Consider the following 18,349-nt stretch of genomic DNA (forward strand, 5'->3'; position numbering starts at 1 on the left):
TTCTACTGCGAAGGGAGATCTGGTTTCGCAATTTGGTGTTCGAATTGCTACTGTGTTGGATCTTCCCAAGGAATTGGATGGATGATGATGGAGGAGGGGTTTGGTATTTTAGGGGTTCTATTTCAAAAGAGAAAATGGAACTTTTTTTTGCCGGTAATTTCTCTAATACTTCTGTTTTCCTTATTCTCTTTGTACTTCGAATTCTTAGTTCTTAGTTATAAACACAACAGAGTTGTGTATACGATCATTTTTGCCGTGTCTGTTTCTCTTCACTGTTCATCTGTTTTTTTAATCTATTTTTGCGTGTATAGATTATATATTTAACCATTGTTTCTTGTGTTTACAGATAGTATTTGCCGCTGGCCATACAATACAAAAGCTGTAAAATAGGCCTACGTGGCTAACTTTGTAGTTACATGGTATTAAGAATCAAAGTCATCTCTTCTGATACAATAGTTGCCATTTCAACTGCTTCATCTTGTCTGCAGATACTACTATGGCCCGCAGGCTCTGCAAAATTGCATTTGGCCTCTCAACAAAGCCAAAAGAATTGTTTGACCGAGATGTTTGGGCTTAGATGCTTGGTATTGCGAAGGAGCTGATTTCGTGTATTTTGGTTTGACCTATGCAAACTTTTCAAATGGATGGAAAAAATTATGTTGAATCCATCGTGTTATTCCAATTACACCTTTGTGATTTCAGTTCGTTCCGCAGCCACTTAATTTCAATGGTTTTGACCTGACTTTCATGCTGTCGTTAATGTTGATGTTGTTTTTCTATTCTTTACCACTGTTTCTTTTAAAGTTGTGTTTGAAGTGTTGATCACTTTCGTGGTTGTTGCTTAGTTAAAAATAGTGTTTTACTATATTTTCAGATAATATAGATTCGGTGTTGGCAAAATATTGGTTTTTTTCAACGATGTTTTTATTCAATTTCGGTCGCGAAAGTAACGCTATAGTTCATATAAGCGAGGAAATTATAAATGTTTTATTTAAAAACGACTTTTAAATGATGATTAATTTAATCATTCTATATGATGCCTTTGAACAACTTATCAATCAAAAAAACAATTCATTACATTATAACAAACAACAATTTATTACATTATAACAAAAAAACAATTTATTACATTATAGATTATTACATTTAACATTTTAAGATTAAATAAATTAATTCTACATATTTTTGTAATTAGAATTTAAATTGTTCGTATCAAACACTGACACTCGTAGGACTTTCGTAACACACGTATCGAACAAGTAGAACTCTTCTAGGACACGTATCGAACAACAACACTTGTAGGATTCTTGTAGGACAGTGATGTATAGTGAAGTGTTCGATTCAAAAAATATTTGTTAATTTATGATAATTTTAACATAATTTTAGTATAATTTTTTTTAAAAAATACTATTAATTTTCTAAATACTCAATTTTATTGTATAATTTTTTATTATGATTATAAAAATAAAGAATAAATCTTTTTAAATCAATAATAAAAAAACATTTTTTACTAAAAAAAAACATAGTTGTGTACATATTTTTTTTTATTAATTTATATAATTTATAATTATAATATAGAAATGTATGTGTATGAGTATTGGTGTCTATAGTTCATAAAGCCATAGAGATATTGTGTAATAAAAATGAATGGGTTTGTAATCTGGATGTGTGGACAGTGGAAGTGGAGCAGAGAAGCCATATTCTATCTATATCTTCCTTGCTGTTTTGCCACGTATGCAGGTTGATCTTGGCGCCAAGTTACTGTGCACATAACAGAAAAGAAAAGGGGAAGCTCCAGCTTTCTCCCTAATGGCTCTGAATCTTCTAAATCTAGGGTTTCACCCTTCAACTCTCGTTTCTCCAAAGCCATTGAAGGATCGCTTCGTGCTCGGGTGTTCTCGCGTTCAGCAAATATCGTTTACCGAATCTGAAAACTCACTCATCGAAGCCCTTCTTGGCATCCAGGGACGCGGACGTTCTTCTTCTCCTCAGCAGCTCAATGTAGTGCTTCCTTCAATTCCTTTTCCAATTCACCATTCACCGTTCATTTTTCTTTCTCTTTTTTTTTTCTCTCTATCAGGCTGTTGAGCGTGCTGTTCAAGTCCTCGAACGTTTGGGGGGTGTGCCCGATCCGGTTCGTCTTCCATACTTCAATGCTTTTCTACGCATAATCTCTCTCTAAATATCTGTTATCTTGTATTTCTCCGTTGATCCATGAAAGTAAATCATGCAGACAAACTCCAATTTGATCGAGGGTCGCTGGCAGCTAATTTTCACCACAAGACCCGGAACAGCATCGCCAATTCAGGTTCTGTGACATGCTTTTTCTTCTTGGATGTTGCAGTAATGGTTTAATGGCTTTAACTTGTTATTGATAGACACTTTGTTAAATCCCTAACGGCTAGGGCAGCATATAGTGTCCTTCACTACATGGGATTCAGTGTGTACATTTAGGCATATTAGACTGAAATTCACCTCAACTTCATAATAGTTTCGGAAAATGATTGTTTGAAAACTTCAAAAATTCTATACAACTCTTCTTCTTCTTGATGATGTTAGGTTTAAAAATAAATGTATATAATAAAGAGTAGGTATTAAAATAATAGTATTAAGAATTGTGGCGTGGTGTGATAAATTTTTTGACTTGTCAAGCTACCTCCATAACAAGTGTGTGACATGACCTGTTAAAGACATACTCTGTAAATTGCTTGATGAAGTGTGTCTCAATTGGTATTCTATACTGCACTTTCAGAGAACCTTCGTCGGGGTTGACTTTTTTAGTGTATTTCAAGAGGTTTATCTTCGAACAAATGATCCACGCGTGTGCAATATTGTGTCATTTTCTGATGCTATCGGTGAGCTCAAAGTGGAGGTAATACGAAATAAATTAAATTGAAGTTACAAATCTAATACACATTTCTGAGTAAAATTTAATTTTTAACTCTATTTTTACAACACTTGGTACCTCTGAATCTCTTTGAAGCCCTTAGCTTAAGAGGCTTTGCCTGTAGTCCATATTAGTAAATTAAGCGTGCTTCTTCCTCCACCTCCATATGCTTTTTGTGCCACCCATACAAAATATATGAAAATGCCTTTTTATGTTTCTTGTGTCACCTCCTTTCAAAAATAATTTAAAAATATTATATATATTTCGGATTATATAATTTAGAAGCTAATTTCAGATTTGAAATTATTATGTAATACAGAATATATTTTGAAAAAAAAGTATTTTGGATTATATAATACATATAAAGTTTGAATTTTATAGTAGTTTCAGATTGTGTAAAAAAACTTTTAGATTACATAATCCAAAAATTAATTATAAATTTAGAAAAAGACTTTCATGAAATCCAGAATATTACATAAAAACATTTTTAGAATTTAAAAATTTATGGAGGTGAGAGAAAAAGATATGAAAGTGGAAGAAGAAGCAGTCCTAAATTAATGGTGCTAAACAGGGCCTTAGTTGTTTTAGTTATTGTTTTTAGGCGGCAGCATCAATTGAAGATGGAAAAAGAATCCTTTTTAGGTTTGACAGAGCTGCTTTTTCTTTTAAATTTCTTCCATTTAAAGTTCCGTATCCGGTTCCATTTAAGCTACTTGGAGATGAAGCAAAAGGTTGGTTAGACACCACATATTTGTCCAATTCGGGAAACCTTCGTATCTCCAGAGGAAATAAGGTGATTAGGCATTTTCACTGGAAACACCTTCTAGTAGCCTTTTTCATAAAGTGCTTAATTGTCAATAACATGAAAGTATTTTTCTATATACGTTTTATATTTCTGAGAATTATTAGCAACATATCAATAGTGCAGGGAACAACATTTGTGTTACAGAAGCAAACTGAACCAAGGCAAAAGTTATTGACTGCTATTTCCTCAGGGAAGGGTATTAAAGAGGTCAGACTGCCGATTTTTCTGTTTGTATAATTTAATAAACACAACTGGAATATTTCAATTGTCACTGTTTTTCACATTCTCAACTCCCACAGGCAATAGAAGAACTTATTTCCTTAAAGCAGAACAGTGGTCAAGAAGAACCGGAGCTAGAAGAGGGTGAGTGGCAGATGATGTGGAATTCGCAGGTAGATTTTGGAAATCTAAAGGAGTGCCAATTCCCAATCACTTTTTTTGTCAATACTGATTGGAGCTCATTAAAATGTGTACATTTTTGTTGCAAAGTGCTTTTTTCCTATTAAACAATTTACTATCTGCAGACTGTAACGGATAGTTGGATAGAGAATGCGGTGAATGGGCTGATGGGCAAGCAGGTATGGGATTCATCTTGCACATTTACATTACCTCTATTATCTACATATGCTTCTTCACATCTTCAGTTTGTATATATAATGATGGGCATTGCAGATTATCAAGGATGGAAGAATAAAGATCCTTGTTGATATCTTGCTTGGGCTTAAGTTCTCCATGACTGGAAATTTTGTGTAAGTTTCTATTATTTTTCATGTTTACTACTGTTTATGTGAGGGTTCTCAAAACAAAGGAAATAGGAAGAAGGCATGTAGTGGTAATACAGTGGAGAACCTTAGGATTCAGCATTGGATAAGATATGTATAATGACTTCTTTTGTAGCTTTGCGGTGGGAATTTGTAGGAATTAACCATAGTTAACATGTCTTATCTTATCTATAGTGTTCCTTGAATGGTGAATTTTGCTAACATTTTGGCCTAAAATTGACAGAAAGACTGGGTCCAGACTGTATGACGTTACGATGGATGATGCAGCCATAATTGGTGGTCCATTCGGATATCCCCTACAAGTGAAAAACAAGTTCATATTGGAGCTTCTGTAAGATGGCATATTCATTGTTAATCCATCTATAGAGTAGATTTGGGTTTTGTCTTACTAGTTGAGTTTTCCTTTGCAGATACAGCGACGAGAAGCTCAGAGTTAGCCGGGGATACAATAATATTCTTTTCGTACATGCTCGCACGGATGCATTGAGATGAAGTAACATAAAAGTATAAGATTTTTTTGTAAATGAAGACTGGTAAATTGTGTATTAAACTTTCCTTGGCAACAACAAGGATGTACAACTCTGCTTTAATTCTTTTTAGCGCCATTATGTGGATTTTATAATTTTCATCAGATTTTACACTCAAACTCAAAATCTATGTAACTACACTGATGATATAACACGTACATATATGCCATTATGTGGATTTTATAATTTTCATCAGATTTTACACTCAAACTCAAAATCTATGTAACTACACTGATGATATAACACGTACATATATATATGTGTGTAATTTTAGATATATGTGTAGAATACGAAAATAAGTATAATTTTTAAAATGTAAGACACAAAAATACATATAATTTTTTAAAATATAGAACATAAAGATAAATATCTATATATTGTATAATTATAAATTATATAAATTGACAATAAAAATTTATTATATATACAAGTATGTTTTAGAAGTTTTGAAACAAAAATATATTAAAAGAAATATTTCTTATTTTTATAATCATAATAAAATTTTATACAATAAAATTGAATTTTTTTAAACAAATTAATGTATTTTTTTTTCTAAAATTGTGATAGAACTATGTTTGAATTTTTCTATTTTTTGAATTAGAAACTACACCGATATGTATCATACTAGTGTTAATGTTCAACACAATGAGGAGTATATGAGTCTCATAGTTCAAAATGTTCATAAAAATTAATTATATAATTTTCTTTTATCCAAAAATGCCGGATTCTTTTAGCAGTCCTCCATCTGAACATACATTATACTCCATGGAACCATGGAATCCAAGGTTCCACACACGCACGCACACACACAAGAAAGTTTGTATTATAGATAAATGCGTTCACTTTGCAATTACTATTATTCTATGATGACATATCATAAAGAACGAACAAATAATGAATATGAAATTATATGTCCAACCTAAACAAAAATTACAGACAAGGAAGAAGGAACTAACTAACTTCTTGCTCGTCAAATCGTTTTGAGAAGGACATACAGCAAATCTAGGCACTCACTTCATTCCTACTCTCGTCGTGTACTTTAATGCCTTCTTGTTGGTAGATCGAATTTTGTTCCTCAACGCTGGCCTTTTCCTCAGCTGGCTCTTCTGAGTTAGACGGTTTTCCCTATTGCAGACAACAAATTCAGGTTATCACTACAAAATAGTAATCGTCCAAGTATAATATTCTGATAAAATTTCACAATGGTTGATGAAGCCAACCTTGTTTCGATCACGCCATCCAAGTCCAAATGGACGAGAAAGCAAACTTATCCTCCTGGCAGGGATTTCCGCTGTAGGTTCTGGACTGTTTCTCGATACTGGGGATTCACTCTGTGATCTATAAATCAAGATGAAGATGACATCAAGTCAAGTCAAGTTCCTCATACAGAACTCTGTGCATAACTAATATCAAACATTTATTTGGGGGGACAAAACTTTTAAACAAAAATATTAAATAGAAAACCATGCTGAAACAAAAAAAAATATACTGTAGGTGTGGATATGAAGAGTAAAGAGATATTTCAGAAACTTAAAAAATAAATATACCGTGGAGATTGTAGCACTTTAACTTGGCCGTGCTGGTACTGCAATGTAGCCTCTAGCATAGATTCTGCCATGACTGCTCTCTTCTCCATTTCAGTAAGGGCAGCAGTTGCTTCTTCATACTTTTCCTGCCAATATAATACGTACCATTGTAAGATGTTGCGGGACAAAAGTTCACCATTTGCCAATCAAAATATAATATAGCAGTATAAGAAAGCAATGATCCTGACATAGATGACCATAATAGAAATTTAAAAATATTATTGTATTCAGAATAGGCACTAGTCAAGGCAAAGGTGCTGAATCAAATAATGCTTATTAGAACAAGTACAGTGCAATCACCAACATCACCTCCCCCACTGCCAAAAAAAACGCTGAAACAAACATAATCAACTATATCTAGCATAGTTGACTAAAACGTGACAATAAAGTGCAATTTCTTCCAATTGGAGGCAGTTAAATATAGCGCATGCCAGAATAATTAATATATATTAAAGATTCTGCAAAATATCGTCAGTCCCTCCCTATGATACGATGATGTCCAAATCAGGAACAGCTTACTGAAAAATGTATATATATATATATATATATATATATATATATAGAGAGAGAGAGAGAGAGAGAGAGAGAGAGAGAGCTTGTATTACTAGACTAATACAAGATGAAACAGGGAAAAGGGTAACCTGAAGGACTTGGGCAGCATATCTTTGTGCGGCTGCATCTTGCTCAGCAAACCTACGAGCGTCCTCAGTCACCTTCTGCTCTTGCTCCACCCGCATCAACACCTATCAGCAGCACATTCTCAGTCACAAAAAGAGACATTATCTCAATAACAATAAATATAGACAGACAAAAATTATACCTGAAGCATAGCAGTTTCTTGTTCTTGTTTATCGGCAAGTGCCTGCCGAAGCTGAGCAACATCTTCTTCTAGTTGCTCCACCTGAAGAAAATAAGAATTACATGCTTTGAATTCTCAAACCACAAATTACAACTCAATGTACAGGACATCTAATCTATAGTTTTCAGCTACGCAATTAGAATCACATAATACATTTCACTCAATACTATACCATAAATAAGATGTAGATGTCTATGGATGGATTTGTATGAATCTGACAAATAAGTGTTTCAACTTTAGCCAAAGGATAGAAGGGTAGCACTCAGTACAACTTTAGCAAAAGGATAGAAGGGAAATATTCTCTCCAGCTTCAATATCAGTAAACAATAAGATACTACTAGCACGTCATTACTCATTAGTTTAGTACTCTTTAATTGAATGGTTGCATGAACCAAGGAACAGGTATTGCGTTTTATTATGCTGTGAAGAAAGTCTAGGTGAAGATATCACTCTGAAAATTCACCAATTAGGCTCATGATGTGAATGCATAATACAATTTCAAAGAACTTTGTAGTAAAATGTTGCATTGCAGGGATAACTTTGGCAATAACAGCGTGATAAGAAAGCATAGAATCCCAAGCAAGCATAGAATCCCAAGCGCACACATGACTTTACCTTTGCACTCAGTTGCCGCCTATTGTCCTGCTTGACCATTTCCATTAATGCTGTTTCCAGCTCCTCCGCCCTGATAAAAAGGAAGAAATTTAAGGACTAAATGCTATATGCATAAAATCCATGAACTTTATTAATCATCCTGTCCACGCCTCAACCCTTAACATATTAAAAACAGGGGAAAATGTGTTTTAGGTCCCTTATTTGTGGTCAAACGTAGTCCTTGTACTTAAAGTCAGTAAATTTGGCCCTTGGATTTATGGAAATTCATGGAATTGGTCCCTATGTAATGCCGTTAGTCCTGTTTGTTGATGTGGCTTACAGTAACATGTGACATCAAGGACTAATTTCACCATATTTCACAAATGCAAAGACCAAATTCATCGATTTTAAAAAACAGATACCAACACTAAGTTCACCAAAAATAGAGCTTTAAAATGAATTTTCCAGAACAACAAACTATAAGCAGTTAATGAAGAGAATTATTTTATCTCTGTATTATTTCACTTGTGCACAGATACATAATATAGAAGAAAACTTAAATGGAAATAATGACATTCCCTGAAGTAATTAGGAATCCCAAAGTCACACAAATATAAAATAAAAATAGAATAGTTTACTATAACCCTTATAATAACGAGATACTGTGAATTTCAAAATTTAGAGGTTGACTTTCAACAAATTAAAACATTTCTGATACTCAGATATTACAAATTTAAACCTCTCACAGCACAGCAAATCAGCAGTTGTATAAGCATACAGACTGAAGTACTCCAGTTTATATTATATATCATAGCCAATACTTTATGGGACTGGCCATATGATTACAACTATGTTAGTTAGGGGGAAAAGAAAAACAGTTGTAAGACTGCAAGAGAACCCAGATTTCAAGTACCTAAGAATGGATGATCTTTTCTCCTCTAGTAGCCTACAAAGTTCAACCTTCAACCAGACAACCTGCATGGCGTTCACAACTTGAGAATAATGCTATGCTGTAATTAATTAGCTGGTCACCTTTTTTATTAGAGTAAATGAGCATTCAATGATAATAAAGGTTTCAAACCTACTTTTTATTTTACAGAAAGAGGGAGGAGGGAAGAATGGAGAAATTCATACAAGTTTCACGAGCACACTGTCCTAGTTTTTTGGGATGTGTTCCCTTTACTGTTTTCCGAAAATTAGAATTTTCAAAATGGGATGTGTGATAATTAAATAAGTGGAATAAAACCAACAACCATGTTGAAACATATGGCATTAACTTATACTAAACCCTGTACAACTCTGACACGTTGCATACACATTGAACTAGACACCAGTTAGGACAACCCAAGTTCTCAATAACCTGTTAACCACATTGAATTTAAGGGGGTCATTTAAGATAAATGTAGTCATTAGTGGGTACCCAAAAGTAATATTATCACTTCATCAAACTTTGATTTTTTTAACTTCAGTGTTGGTAATTTGAAAACGTTATATATGTTAAAAGATAGCAATAAATACACCATTAACTATATCACAGTCTAATAGAAAGTGCGAAGGGTAAAAGGAAAAGACAAAAATGACCTGCTCTTGAAGATCTGGAACAGAATCAATCTCACCCTCTCCAGTCAGACTAATTAGAATTTCATCCGCATTAGTGGAACCAGATTCTGTACGAGATAAGCTGTCAAGCCCTTGCATATCAGTCGATTGTTCAGTTTTAGAGTCATGCTTAAAGCCAAATAGCTTTGAAGCTAGTCCCTGAGAATCCCTCCAAGCTTTAAGCCCTTTCGATCTTTCTTCAATGGAAGCTATTACAGCAGGCCGATGTTTATTCCTCAACTGCTGCAACCGAGTTTCATTTATATTTTGGTAACCCATGCAAGCTGTCAATACAAGCTGACTGCTGTCAAATGTGGAGCCAGCCAATGACTGAAGTAAGGTAACTGCATCTCCAGCATCCTTTGTTGTTACCAATGCAGGACCTACAAGACACGGTAAAATTAAGGTCTTCTAATATATGTATGGCTTAAGCACTGCTAGTTTACTTTTTCCAATAATACTCTATATAGTTTGAAACAACAAACATGTTTCAGCCAAGTACCATATAGCTCCATTAAAGCAACTGCAGTTCTAAAGAGCATGACTCGGTTTCCTTCAAAAAGAAGCACATCCCACACTCGAAGAACTGAAGTCCAAATAATGACAATAGATGAGAAGGAAGGTCAAACAAATGCATAGGAAATGCTCATTTGACAACGGCAAGGTTGTCAAATAAGACTAAGCTACACTACTCAATAGATAGAACATTAAACCTGACCACTTTCCCAAGGAAGCATGTTCACAAAAATGGACAGGAACCAAGGTCCAGTAACCCATGCCACCTGCACTCCCAGATAATCGAGATGATTGGCTGCAAATTAAGTACACACAAGAAAATATCAATTAATGGAACACTAGAAACAAAAATCATTTGGAGAGTTCAAAGACAAAATGAATTTAGTTTACAGACCCAATTTGGGAAACCTCTCCCTCACCAACTCCTCAAAAACAAGTTGATCCACCTGATAAAATGATAATATATTTGAATGAATATATGTTAAAATGTTTAATAACAGCTATATACAATATTTAATTTATTCAAGAATATAAAGTACATAAACAATACCTGCGATTCTATCATTTCCTCTGAATAATAACCGTCAAAATAATCATCTAAAATGCCCATTAAAGCCCTGGGGAAAACCATAGTCAGTGGTTAAAGATAAATTTGCTCAATTTGCAATGAATAGCTCTAAAGATGTTTCACAAGCATAAAGTAATCGGTCAGTCATTCCTTCAAGGCAATGATGCTCATCAAACGCTTCAACAATTATAATATGATGCTCTATTCATAATTTACTTTGAAAAGTTCACCATATACTCTATAAATCTACTCAAGCAGTATCTAGGGACATACCAAAAGGCATTTTCTTCGGGCATCAAAAGTAGCAATAAGCCAGCAAAAAAATTCATGGCCTGCAATATAAATTATTTCAACAAGTTAAATCAGTGGGCTATACATGTCATGAGAATACATGAAATGTACATGTGAGAGTGCATATAGTATCTAATGAGCTTAAATTATTTTAGTATCTATGTGATAGGACAACTAACTACTGTTCATGAATCATGGGCGTCACTTCACTGATATATGTGAAAGTTGCCTGCAAGGCATTAGAGCAATTTATAACTGCAGTCAGGCAGGCCACCTAAAACAGCTCTTGCCGGAGGGGTTATTAGACACAAAATAGTTCCCAATTCTTCTAATAAATTTACAATTTCAATAAAAGGTTTGAGTAAGAGAATACACATATATGAACCAGTCCTATTGTGCTCTGTACATATTTCAACACCAAAGGTCTTTCTTTCTCAATTGTCAGAGTGTTTTGGATATCATTATCAAGTGTACTATTTTTGTACGTGAGAGATATACTTTTCTCCAACTTTGTAATATCTAGTTTGTTCTTTTTCTGACGGTAGTTACAGAACAGCCGTCAGTTATTGGTTACAACTGAACAGCAGTCATTTGTAGTTAGTTACAATGAACAGCTTTTGTACTTTCTCTCAAAGTAATAAATCATTCTTCTTGTTAATTCAACACTGTAGCAGTCACACAGATCATCTTCAACTCATACTATCAAGTACAAGCCTTGAGATCCACAGTTGGTCCAAAGTAAAAAAACTACACAAAGACCAACACTACATTTTGTGGTAGTGAAATAGTGAAAGGTTAATGACTAGCCCAAATTACCATTTTATAGAATTTATATATACGAGTGCTGTACATCAGATAGTAGTCAAGGATAAATCAGCGGCCAAAGTTGGCTTTGCAAGACTCCGAAATTTTTTCTTAAAAGTTGCCATTGGATTCCTTGACTCATCATTTAAAGATGATGAAATTCAAGCAGGCAATTTGATTTTTTTTTAAATGGTGTAAATAAGGCAACATAAATGCCTGTCGTTGTTGATTCATTGCACCATGGTATCTCATTAACTTACAAGTTACTTGAATCAATTATTTATGTCTTTTCAGCTGTATATATGTTTCCTATAAACACTTAATTAGATTGATTGAAGGGGAAAATAGCTTTTACAAAAAAAGGGAAAATAGAAATGTAACTATTTAAAGAATCAAGGACCTGGCAATAACCAACTGAGGGGTTATGTCGAGCATATGCAGTAAGTAATCGTCTCAAAGCGTTTCTACCATCCTCATCCAGAGCAGGATGACCAGGAAATGTTCGAGGCAGATCCTGCACATACAAGAAATAATCACAGACTTCTATCAAGAAACTTATACCGATAATATCACATTATTTAGAACAGTGAAGTTGAAACAACAAAAGCAAATACCTTCTCAATCTGCCCTTTCCATTTTTCTGGCATACGTACAAAATCTCCACCTGTTTTCCCATTGCTGTCAATTGACTGCAAGCTGTGCTGATCAGTTTTAATTTCAGAATCACTCTCTGAGGCTAGAAGATCCTGATAATACTTCTCCACCCTCCTTTCTTTTACACCAACAAAAGCTTGCCAAAGCTGAAATACAATAACGAACAAGAGGGTATGATAACTAACCAAAAATAAATAAACTTCAAGAAATACAAATCTCAAATATATAATGCATACCTCTCCCCGCAATGCCATTGGTACTCCCCCACGAACCAGAACTTCCAACTCTTCTTTCCAAGGAAACGAAGCCTCTGGTGGTGCAGCATCAGCGGTAATACCATTTGCAGAGGCATTTGTGCCATCAACAAGAGGCATATCTGGACTAGGATCTGACCTCTCAACATCATAGAACTCCTCCTCAGAGTCTTCCTCAAATACTCCTTTTGGTGATTTAACATCATCTGAATGCAACGGTGACTTTTCAGTTTCAATAATCTGGTCATCTTTTAACACACATTTCTTGGTCCTTTCTTCTTTTACTGACCCAGTTTTCTTCTTTACACGAACACTCATCATGTCCTCAATAGTTCGAAGAGTTGGTCTTATCTCATTCCACAACTGGATTCTGTGAACTTTTGCCTCCTCAGTCGCTGGTACCTCCTTTTGACTACCATTTTCAGCTGCACTGTCGGAATCATCTGGTACCCGGTTGCTTGCTTCATGAACACCCTTCTCTGAGCTAGCATCAGCACCTGGCTCTGCAACTTCATCACCCAAAACTTTCTCACCATCCCCAACAACTAATCTGTCTGTTGCCAACTCAGTAGACTCTGCCTGTCTTTCAAGAAACAAGCTCCACCGATCTGACCTTTCCTCTTCTTCCTCCTGGAATTGCAGTAAAAAGTGTTACACTCGGAACAGCATCAAGGTAGCAAAATTATGTGCTCTTAGCTTCGAGAAAAAAAACAAAAAGGAATTTCCACCAACGGGTAGCGCACAAATGACATATCTAAATCCTTTCTAGTAGGATTATTCGATTTTACTGGAAGTAAAATTTACTTCAAACATTCTCCTAATCCTTCCTTAAAACGCTTAAACTGGAACCATAAATCCAAAGCATAACAAAGACCTTGTATATGTTAGCATATTCACGGTATCTTTGCAGGTGCTGAGGCCGCACAGTAAACCCATAGGCATCCCTGTTCACACCAAACACGCATTAATTTTCAAAAACAAATCAACTCCAATAACAAACAAACAGATAAAAAGAACAAAAAATTAACTACAAACATACAATAAGTACGACTCTAACAACAAATTTAACCAAAACGCAACTCAAATCGCCACTCGCCCACTCCGAAGCTAAAACGACGACACATTCCGCACACAACGCACTTCCACAGAAGCCGGCATTGACTACCTCAAACGATTATCACTTTCACTATTCACTACTAAGTAACAAAAGAAGAAAAAAAAAACAGACGCAACCGGCGTCAACTCAAATTCAAAGGAGCAAGATCGATCTTCACAAGCCACTAATTCGATCGAGAAAAAAAAACAGCAGTTCAACGCTAAGTCGCGCGGTGGTCCAAGCGAATTTAGCAAGCAAACGAAAGAGGAAAACGAAGCGTTAATCGACGGATCTAACACAAAACGCGAGTGAAGTAAGAAAATAGGCGTTGAGGAACAGTACCTCTTGTGCTCGAAGGTGATGAGAGGGTTAACGGTTTTGTTAGGCTTCATTTGCAGATTGGATCGGCGAAGATTGAGAACACGATCTTCTTCGCCTCCAATTCGAGCAAGAGAATGCGTATTTGTGCAGTTGGTTTGTGGAAGCTAGTGGCAGCAAGCTACAAATACAGAGAGAGTGGAGAATAAGAGAGAGAAAGCATAGAGAGAGAGAGAGAGCACATGCACACTGAGCGTGAGGTTAGCGAAAATGGCGTCACGTTATTATTACATGTGCTGCGTGATACACTCACACAGCGCTCCAAAAGCTAAAAAGGTTCGGTGCGGTATGGTTCCGTTTGGTTCCTCACATTTTCACTTTTCCTTCTTCATCCATAGACAAAATCAACGTGCTTTTTTCAGTTTTTTGACCAGCTTCTAATGCTCCCTAATCAACCTTAACAATAATAATAATAATAATAAGTTTCAACTATGTAAGATAGACACTCAAAATATTATATAATTATAGATTATATAAATTAATAATAAAAATTTATATTTATAAATATATTTTAATTTTTTTTATTAAAAAAAATGTTTTTATGATTGGTTCAATGGTTTCTACTTTATTTTTATAATCATAATAAAATTTTATTTTTTAAAAAATTAATGTATTTATTCTTTTTAAAATTGTGTTAAAATCGTATTAGAATTGTAAAAAATTCAATAAATATTTTTTTATTTAGACCTTTCACCGTATCGTACAAGTGTCGGTGTTCGATAAGTGCGTCAGATACGGACACATCATTTAAGAGACTTGTCCGAGTTTCATAGATTCCAAATACAATAAATAATATTGATAGGATCAATCACTGTATCAGAGATATTATTTGTTTTAAAAGTCGATATTTCACGGTTTAATCTTTAAATGACGTTTCAAAAAATTAATAAAAATATAAATTATCCTAAATCTCGATTCCTAAATAATGTAGATTGTATTGATATACTAAACAAATAATAATAATAATAATAATTTATTTACTATATGCTTATTGAACTAAAATGTGGTGCGGTTAGGGAGAACCGTGCCATAATTTCAACACCGACACCGAATATAAAATATTTTCGATATTTTATTTTTCTTTTGCAAAATATGATTGGGTTGAGTAATGAGCAACAAGGGTTTTTTAAGCCGTCCTTGTTATGGACAATTTTTTAATATTATAGAAAAATAAACACTGATATCAAACTTAAATATCAAAAGATATATAATAACTTTTGCAGATTTCATCGATGAATTGTTTTATGTATTATTGTATTTATATGACAAGTTTATAAAATATGTACAAATATTAATTCCTCAATCCTTCGTCTTTTGAGGCTATTGAATGCCAAAAATACAAATTTCCAAATTATGTCCCTTGAGGGTATTGAATACCAAAACAATAGTGCATAAAAAACACCCAAATAAATACTATACTTCCAATGTAATAACATTCTTTTTAAAATATGATTAAATATTTTTTTCTGCGTATTATGATTTAAGATTATATATATTTTTTTAATTTAAATTTTAGACTTTTTAAATTATTCTAATAAAAAAGTATTAGAATGGTATAATGTATTTTTTTGGGTAATAAACAAATTTCCACTTTATAATATTATAAGGTTTACCTTAGTGATGAGTAATATTTTAGTTTATATTTAATCATTCCAAAAATATGTTTGCCTATTTCGGTAATTTTTTTATTAAAAATAAATAGAAAATCTAAAGTTTGAAATAGAAAAAATATATTTAACTAATTCATTATCTAATAATTTGAGAAAACTAATTCATAACCTGCTTAATAATTTACGAACTAGTTTTGCTTTTAAATTAAGAAGTATATAACTGTAAGATATTATCTTTTGCAACATGGGTTTAAAAATAAATAATATTAAATATTAATATAGCACCGTGTTTGGCAAAATACTTTTCGTGAAGTTAAGAGTTTTTTTTCAAAATGAATTAAGCTAAGAAGTTGTTTGTTGAGTTACACTTACGTGCGTTTAACTAAGTTGAATCGATTTAATTATATATACCCAAACTTGTTTTTAAATATTTCTGATTTTGTTCTCTTTGACATGTTCAAGTATAATTTATTAAATACAAAATCGCCAAAAATATTTTCAAACTAAATTAAACCACTCCAAATTATTCAGATCATTTATTAAACGTACTTGTGAAAATATTTGTTTTTAAATAATTCAGTATGAATTAACTTTTTTAATAATTTAGATATCTTTTTCATTAAAAACCATATATATAAGTTGATTTTAGTTATAAAAAACCTTACTTCATTATATATTTAATCTGTATAAAACATTTATTGCAAAAGTTATCCTAAATACTTGTATAAAGGTTTAATTTTGTGAGTACATATTTAATAAAAAATATTAATTTTCCTTTCAAAGAAAAATGTTTACTTTTATACCAAAAGTTATTTTTAACTGGTGGTGACATGTTTAATTTATAAAACCATATACTATTTTAAAAATAAAATAATAAACAAAGTCAAACCTGTGTGTTGTGATGAACTTTAGAAAAATAATTTTTGAATTTACTGTTTTATGATACTTATCTCTTCAGTAAAAATAAATAAATCTTTCTAATATTGTTTTTTGTCTAATATTAAAAAATAAATTGAAATGTTTATATTGTGAAATTATGGTTTTACCCTTCCATCCCTGTCGGCACATCACTGATCATGCCGTGATCTCTGTGACGCACCTCCACCACACATTACTTAATGCATTTTTTTTTCACCTTGCTTAAATTTGAGAAAAAGTGTTAATAAAGCATTTTTTTAAATATATTATTTTCAATAAAGAGGAATTTAGAGTGATTCATTGAGTTTAAAATATATCTTTTTTATTAGAATTCGTTGACTTAACATAAAAAATTGATGAATTTAAACATATTTTGTAGATTTAATTAATAATAAATAAACATACATGTAACCGTTTAACGTGACTAATTATTTTTCCTTGCCAACACACTAAAAGAAAAAACATAAACATATGGATATATTTTTAAGGAATAAAGTTTCTCAACGCAAATATAGTAAAAACAACTGTTCTGTAACTACTTTTTGAAATAAAATATTATATTATAATAAAATAATAATTAATTAATTCAAATGTTAAATTATATATCATTGTTCATATTTAACCGTGGTGAATTATAATAAATCCCACGAAAACATGACAATTACATTAAAATAGTATCAACTCCCATTTTTCCACCTACTTTTATTAAATTTAAGGTCAAGGTGTTGTCCTTTCCTGTTAAAAAAATCTCATTCCTAGTTTGCTCTTTCTTCAAATAATTGAATTTTATTAACACATTTAGTAAACTTTGTGGGGAGACTTTATTAGAATTTAAAGATTTTATTCTTATTGTTTATATCAATAAATTCAAGTTAAAATAGTATCATCATGATAATTACCTTATTTTCTGATTTGGATATTAAAATTTGATTACAATTTTGTTGTTAAAAAAGAGTATGAGTTAAAGAGAGAAATATGTATTTAAGTGACATTTGATATAACTCCTAAAAAATTATAACTATTGGACGTATCCGAAAAAGTCTTCCACCTGAGAATTAAGGGAATTAAAGTTATTTTTAAATCACTTTCTTATTCTCATATATGACGTCAATGTTTCGACTTAAAATTCGTTGAGATGATACTACGGATGACAATACGAAGCGGGACATGTGAGCCATGCAGACCAACCCGCAACACGCTGCCAAAAGAGTTTGGATAGACTCACTAATATAGATCGTTAACCTGCTCAGTTCCTATCTCATAACTCGCAGTCAACGTAGGCCAACAATAGGATATCTGCGTAAATAAAAAATAATAATTTTTAAAAAATTATATCTCACTCATCCACATTCTCCATTTAGAAACTAAAAGTTCTATCACGATTTTGTCCTTAAAATACGTATAAAAAAAATCAAGAAAAAAAAATTAAATTATTGTTAATCTTCACTCTAAATATTTTTTTTATAAAATAAAGTTTTACAAATAAACTGGCCAAGGAACGATGATGAAGAGAGTAGTACTACAGAACATGTAAGTAGGAAGAGAATGAGATAAAAATGACTATCTAATAAAGGAAATAACGAGGTCAAGGGAAAAACACAAACAAAAAAAAGTCAAACGG

The 18,349-nt window shown here is 32.7% G+C and overlaps 2 protein-coding genes and 1 long non-coding RNA gene across 11 annotated transcripts; 2 read left to right on the forward strand and 1 right to left on the reverse strand.

The window, feature by feature from the left end:
* Positions 1-327: 327 nt before the first annotated feature.
* Positions 328-701, forward strand: LOC137828046 (uncharacterized). Its single transcript, XR_011083809.1, has 2 exons — positions 328-419; positions 489-701. It is a non-coding gene; the product is annotated as an uncharacterized lncRNA (long non-coding RNA).
* A 905-nt stretch (positions 702-1,606) lies between these two features.
* Positions 1,607-5,105, forward strand: LOC137828054 (probable plastid-lipid-associated protein 12, chloroplastic). 7 transcript variants are annotated; one of them, XM_068634463.1, is made up of 11 exons: positions 1,607-2,001; positions 2,081-2,134; positions 2,234-2,308; positions 2,753-2,872; positions 3,489-3,680; positions 3,816-3,899; positions 3,992-4,084; positions 4,217-4,270; positions 4,365-4,441; positions 4,698-4,805; positions 4,885-5,105. In XM_068634463.1, exons 1-11 carry the CDS (start codon positions 1,810-1,812, stop codon positions 4,964-4,966), a joined length of 1,131 nt encoding a protein of 376 aa, XP_068490564.1. In that variant the 5' UTR covers positions 1,607-1,809; the 3' UTR covers positions 4,967-5,105. The 7 variants fall into 7 exon arrangements, with proteins under 7 accessions (XP_068490564.1, XP_068490565.1, XP_068490566.1 ...); XM_068634464.1 differs by having other exon boundaries at positions 3,837-3,899; XM_068634465.1 differs by having other exon boundaries at positions 3,597-3,680.
* Positions 5,106-5,818: 713 nt separating this feature from the next.
* LOC137827620 (uncharacterized) lies at positions 5,819-14,602 on the reverse strand. 3 transcript variants are annotated; one of them, XM_068633830.1, is made up of 19 exons: positions 14,421-14,602; positions 14,165-14,321; positions 13,601-13,670; positions 12,709-13,356; positions 12,433-12,618; positions 12,219-12,332; positions 10,997-11,055; positions 10,706-10,772; positions 10,550-10,601; positions 10,358-10,450; positions 10,142-10,225; positions 9,622-10,022; positions 8,954-9,015; positions 8,062-8,131; positions 7,408-7,488; positions 7,229-7,330; positions 6,549-6,673; positions 6,222-6,339; positions 5,819-6,126 (listed from the first exon to the last, which is right to left on the reverse strand). In XM_068633830.1, the coding sequence occupies exons 2-19, from the start codon at positions 14,212-14,214 to the stop codon at positions 6,004-6,006; spliced, it is 2,505 nt and encodes an 834-aa protein (XP_068489931.1). In that variant the 5' UTR covers positions 14,215-14,321; positions 14,421-14,602; the 3' UTR covers positions 5,819-6,003. The 3 variants fall into 3 exon arrangements, with proteins under 3 accessions (XP_068489931.1, XP_068489930.1, XP_068489929.1); XM_068633829.1 differs by having other exon boundaries at positions 14,454-14,567; XM_068633828.1 differs by having other exon boundaries at positions 14,432-14,555.
* Between the last annotated feature and the right edge of the window lie 3,747 nt (positions 14,603-18,349).

The sequence above is a fragment of the Phaseolus vulgaris genome, chromosome 7 (genome assembly GCF_000499845.2).
Source record: "Phaseolus vulgaris cultivar G19833 chromosome 7, P. vulgaris v2.0, whole genome shotgun sequence".
NCBI lineage: Eukaryota > Viridiplantae > Streptophyta > Magnoliopsida > Fabales > Fabaceae > Phaseolus > Phaseolus vulgaris.

What these genes read in the sequence shown, in the direction of transcription:
- LOC137828054 (XM_068634463.1), top strand. Translation starts at nt 1,810, where the DNA reads ATGGCTCTGAATCTTCTAAATCTAGGGTTTCACCCTTCAACTCTCGTT. An exon ending in TGGGGGGTGTGCCCGATCCG is followed by an intron (nt 2,135 to 2,233) that starts GTTCGTCTTCCA and finishes TAAATCATGCAG; the next exon opens with ACAAACTCCAATTTGATCGA. An exon ending in AAGTTCATATTGGAGCTTCT is followed by an intron (nt 4,806 to 4,884) that starts GTAAGATGGCAT and finishes TTTCCTTTGCAG; the next exon opens with ATACAGCGACGAGAAGCTCA.
- LOC137827620 (XM_068633830.1), bottom strand. Translation starts at nt 14,214, where the DNA reads ATGAAGCCTAACAAAACCGTTAACCCTCTCATCACCTTCGAGCACAAG. An exon ending in CCCGAAGAAAATGCCTTTTG is followed by an intron (nt 10,773 to 10,996) that starts GTATGTCCCTAG and finishes GGTTTTCCCCAG; the next exon opens with GGCTTTAATGGGCATTTTAG. An exon ending in TTCCAGATCTTCAAGAGCAG is followed by an intron (nt 9,016 to 9,621) that starts GTCATTTTTGTC and finishes AACGCCATGCAG; the next exon opens with GTTGTCTGGTTGAAGGTTGA.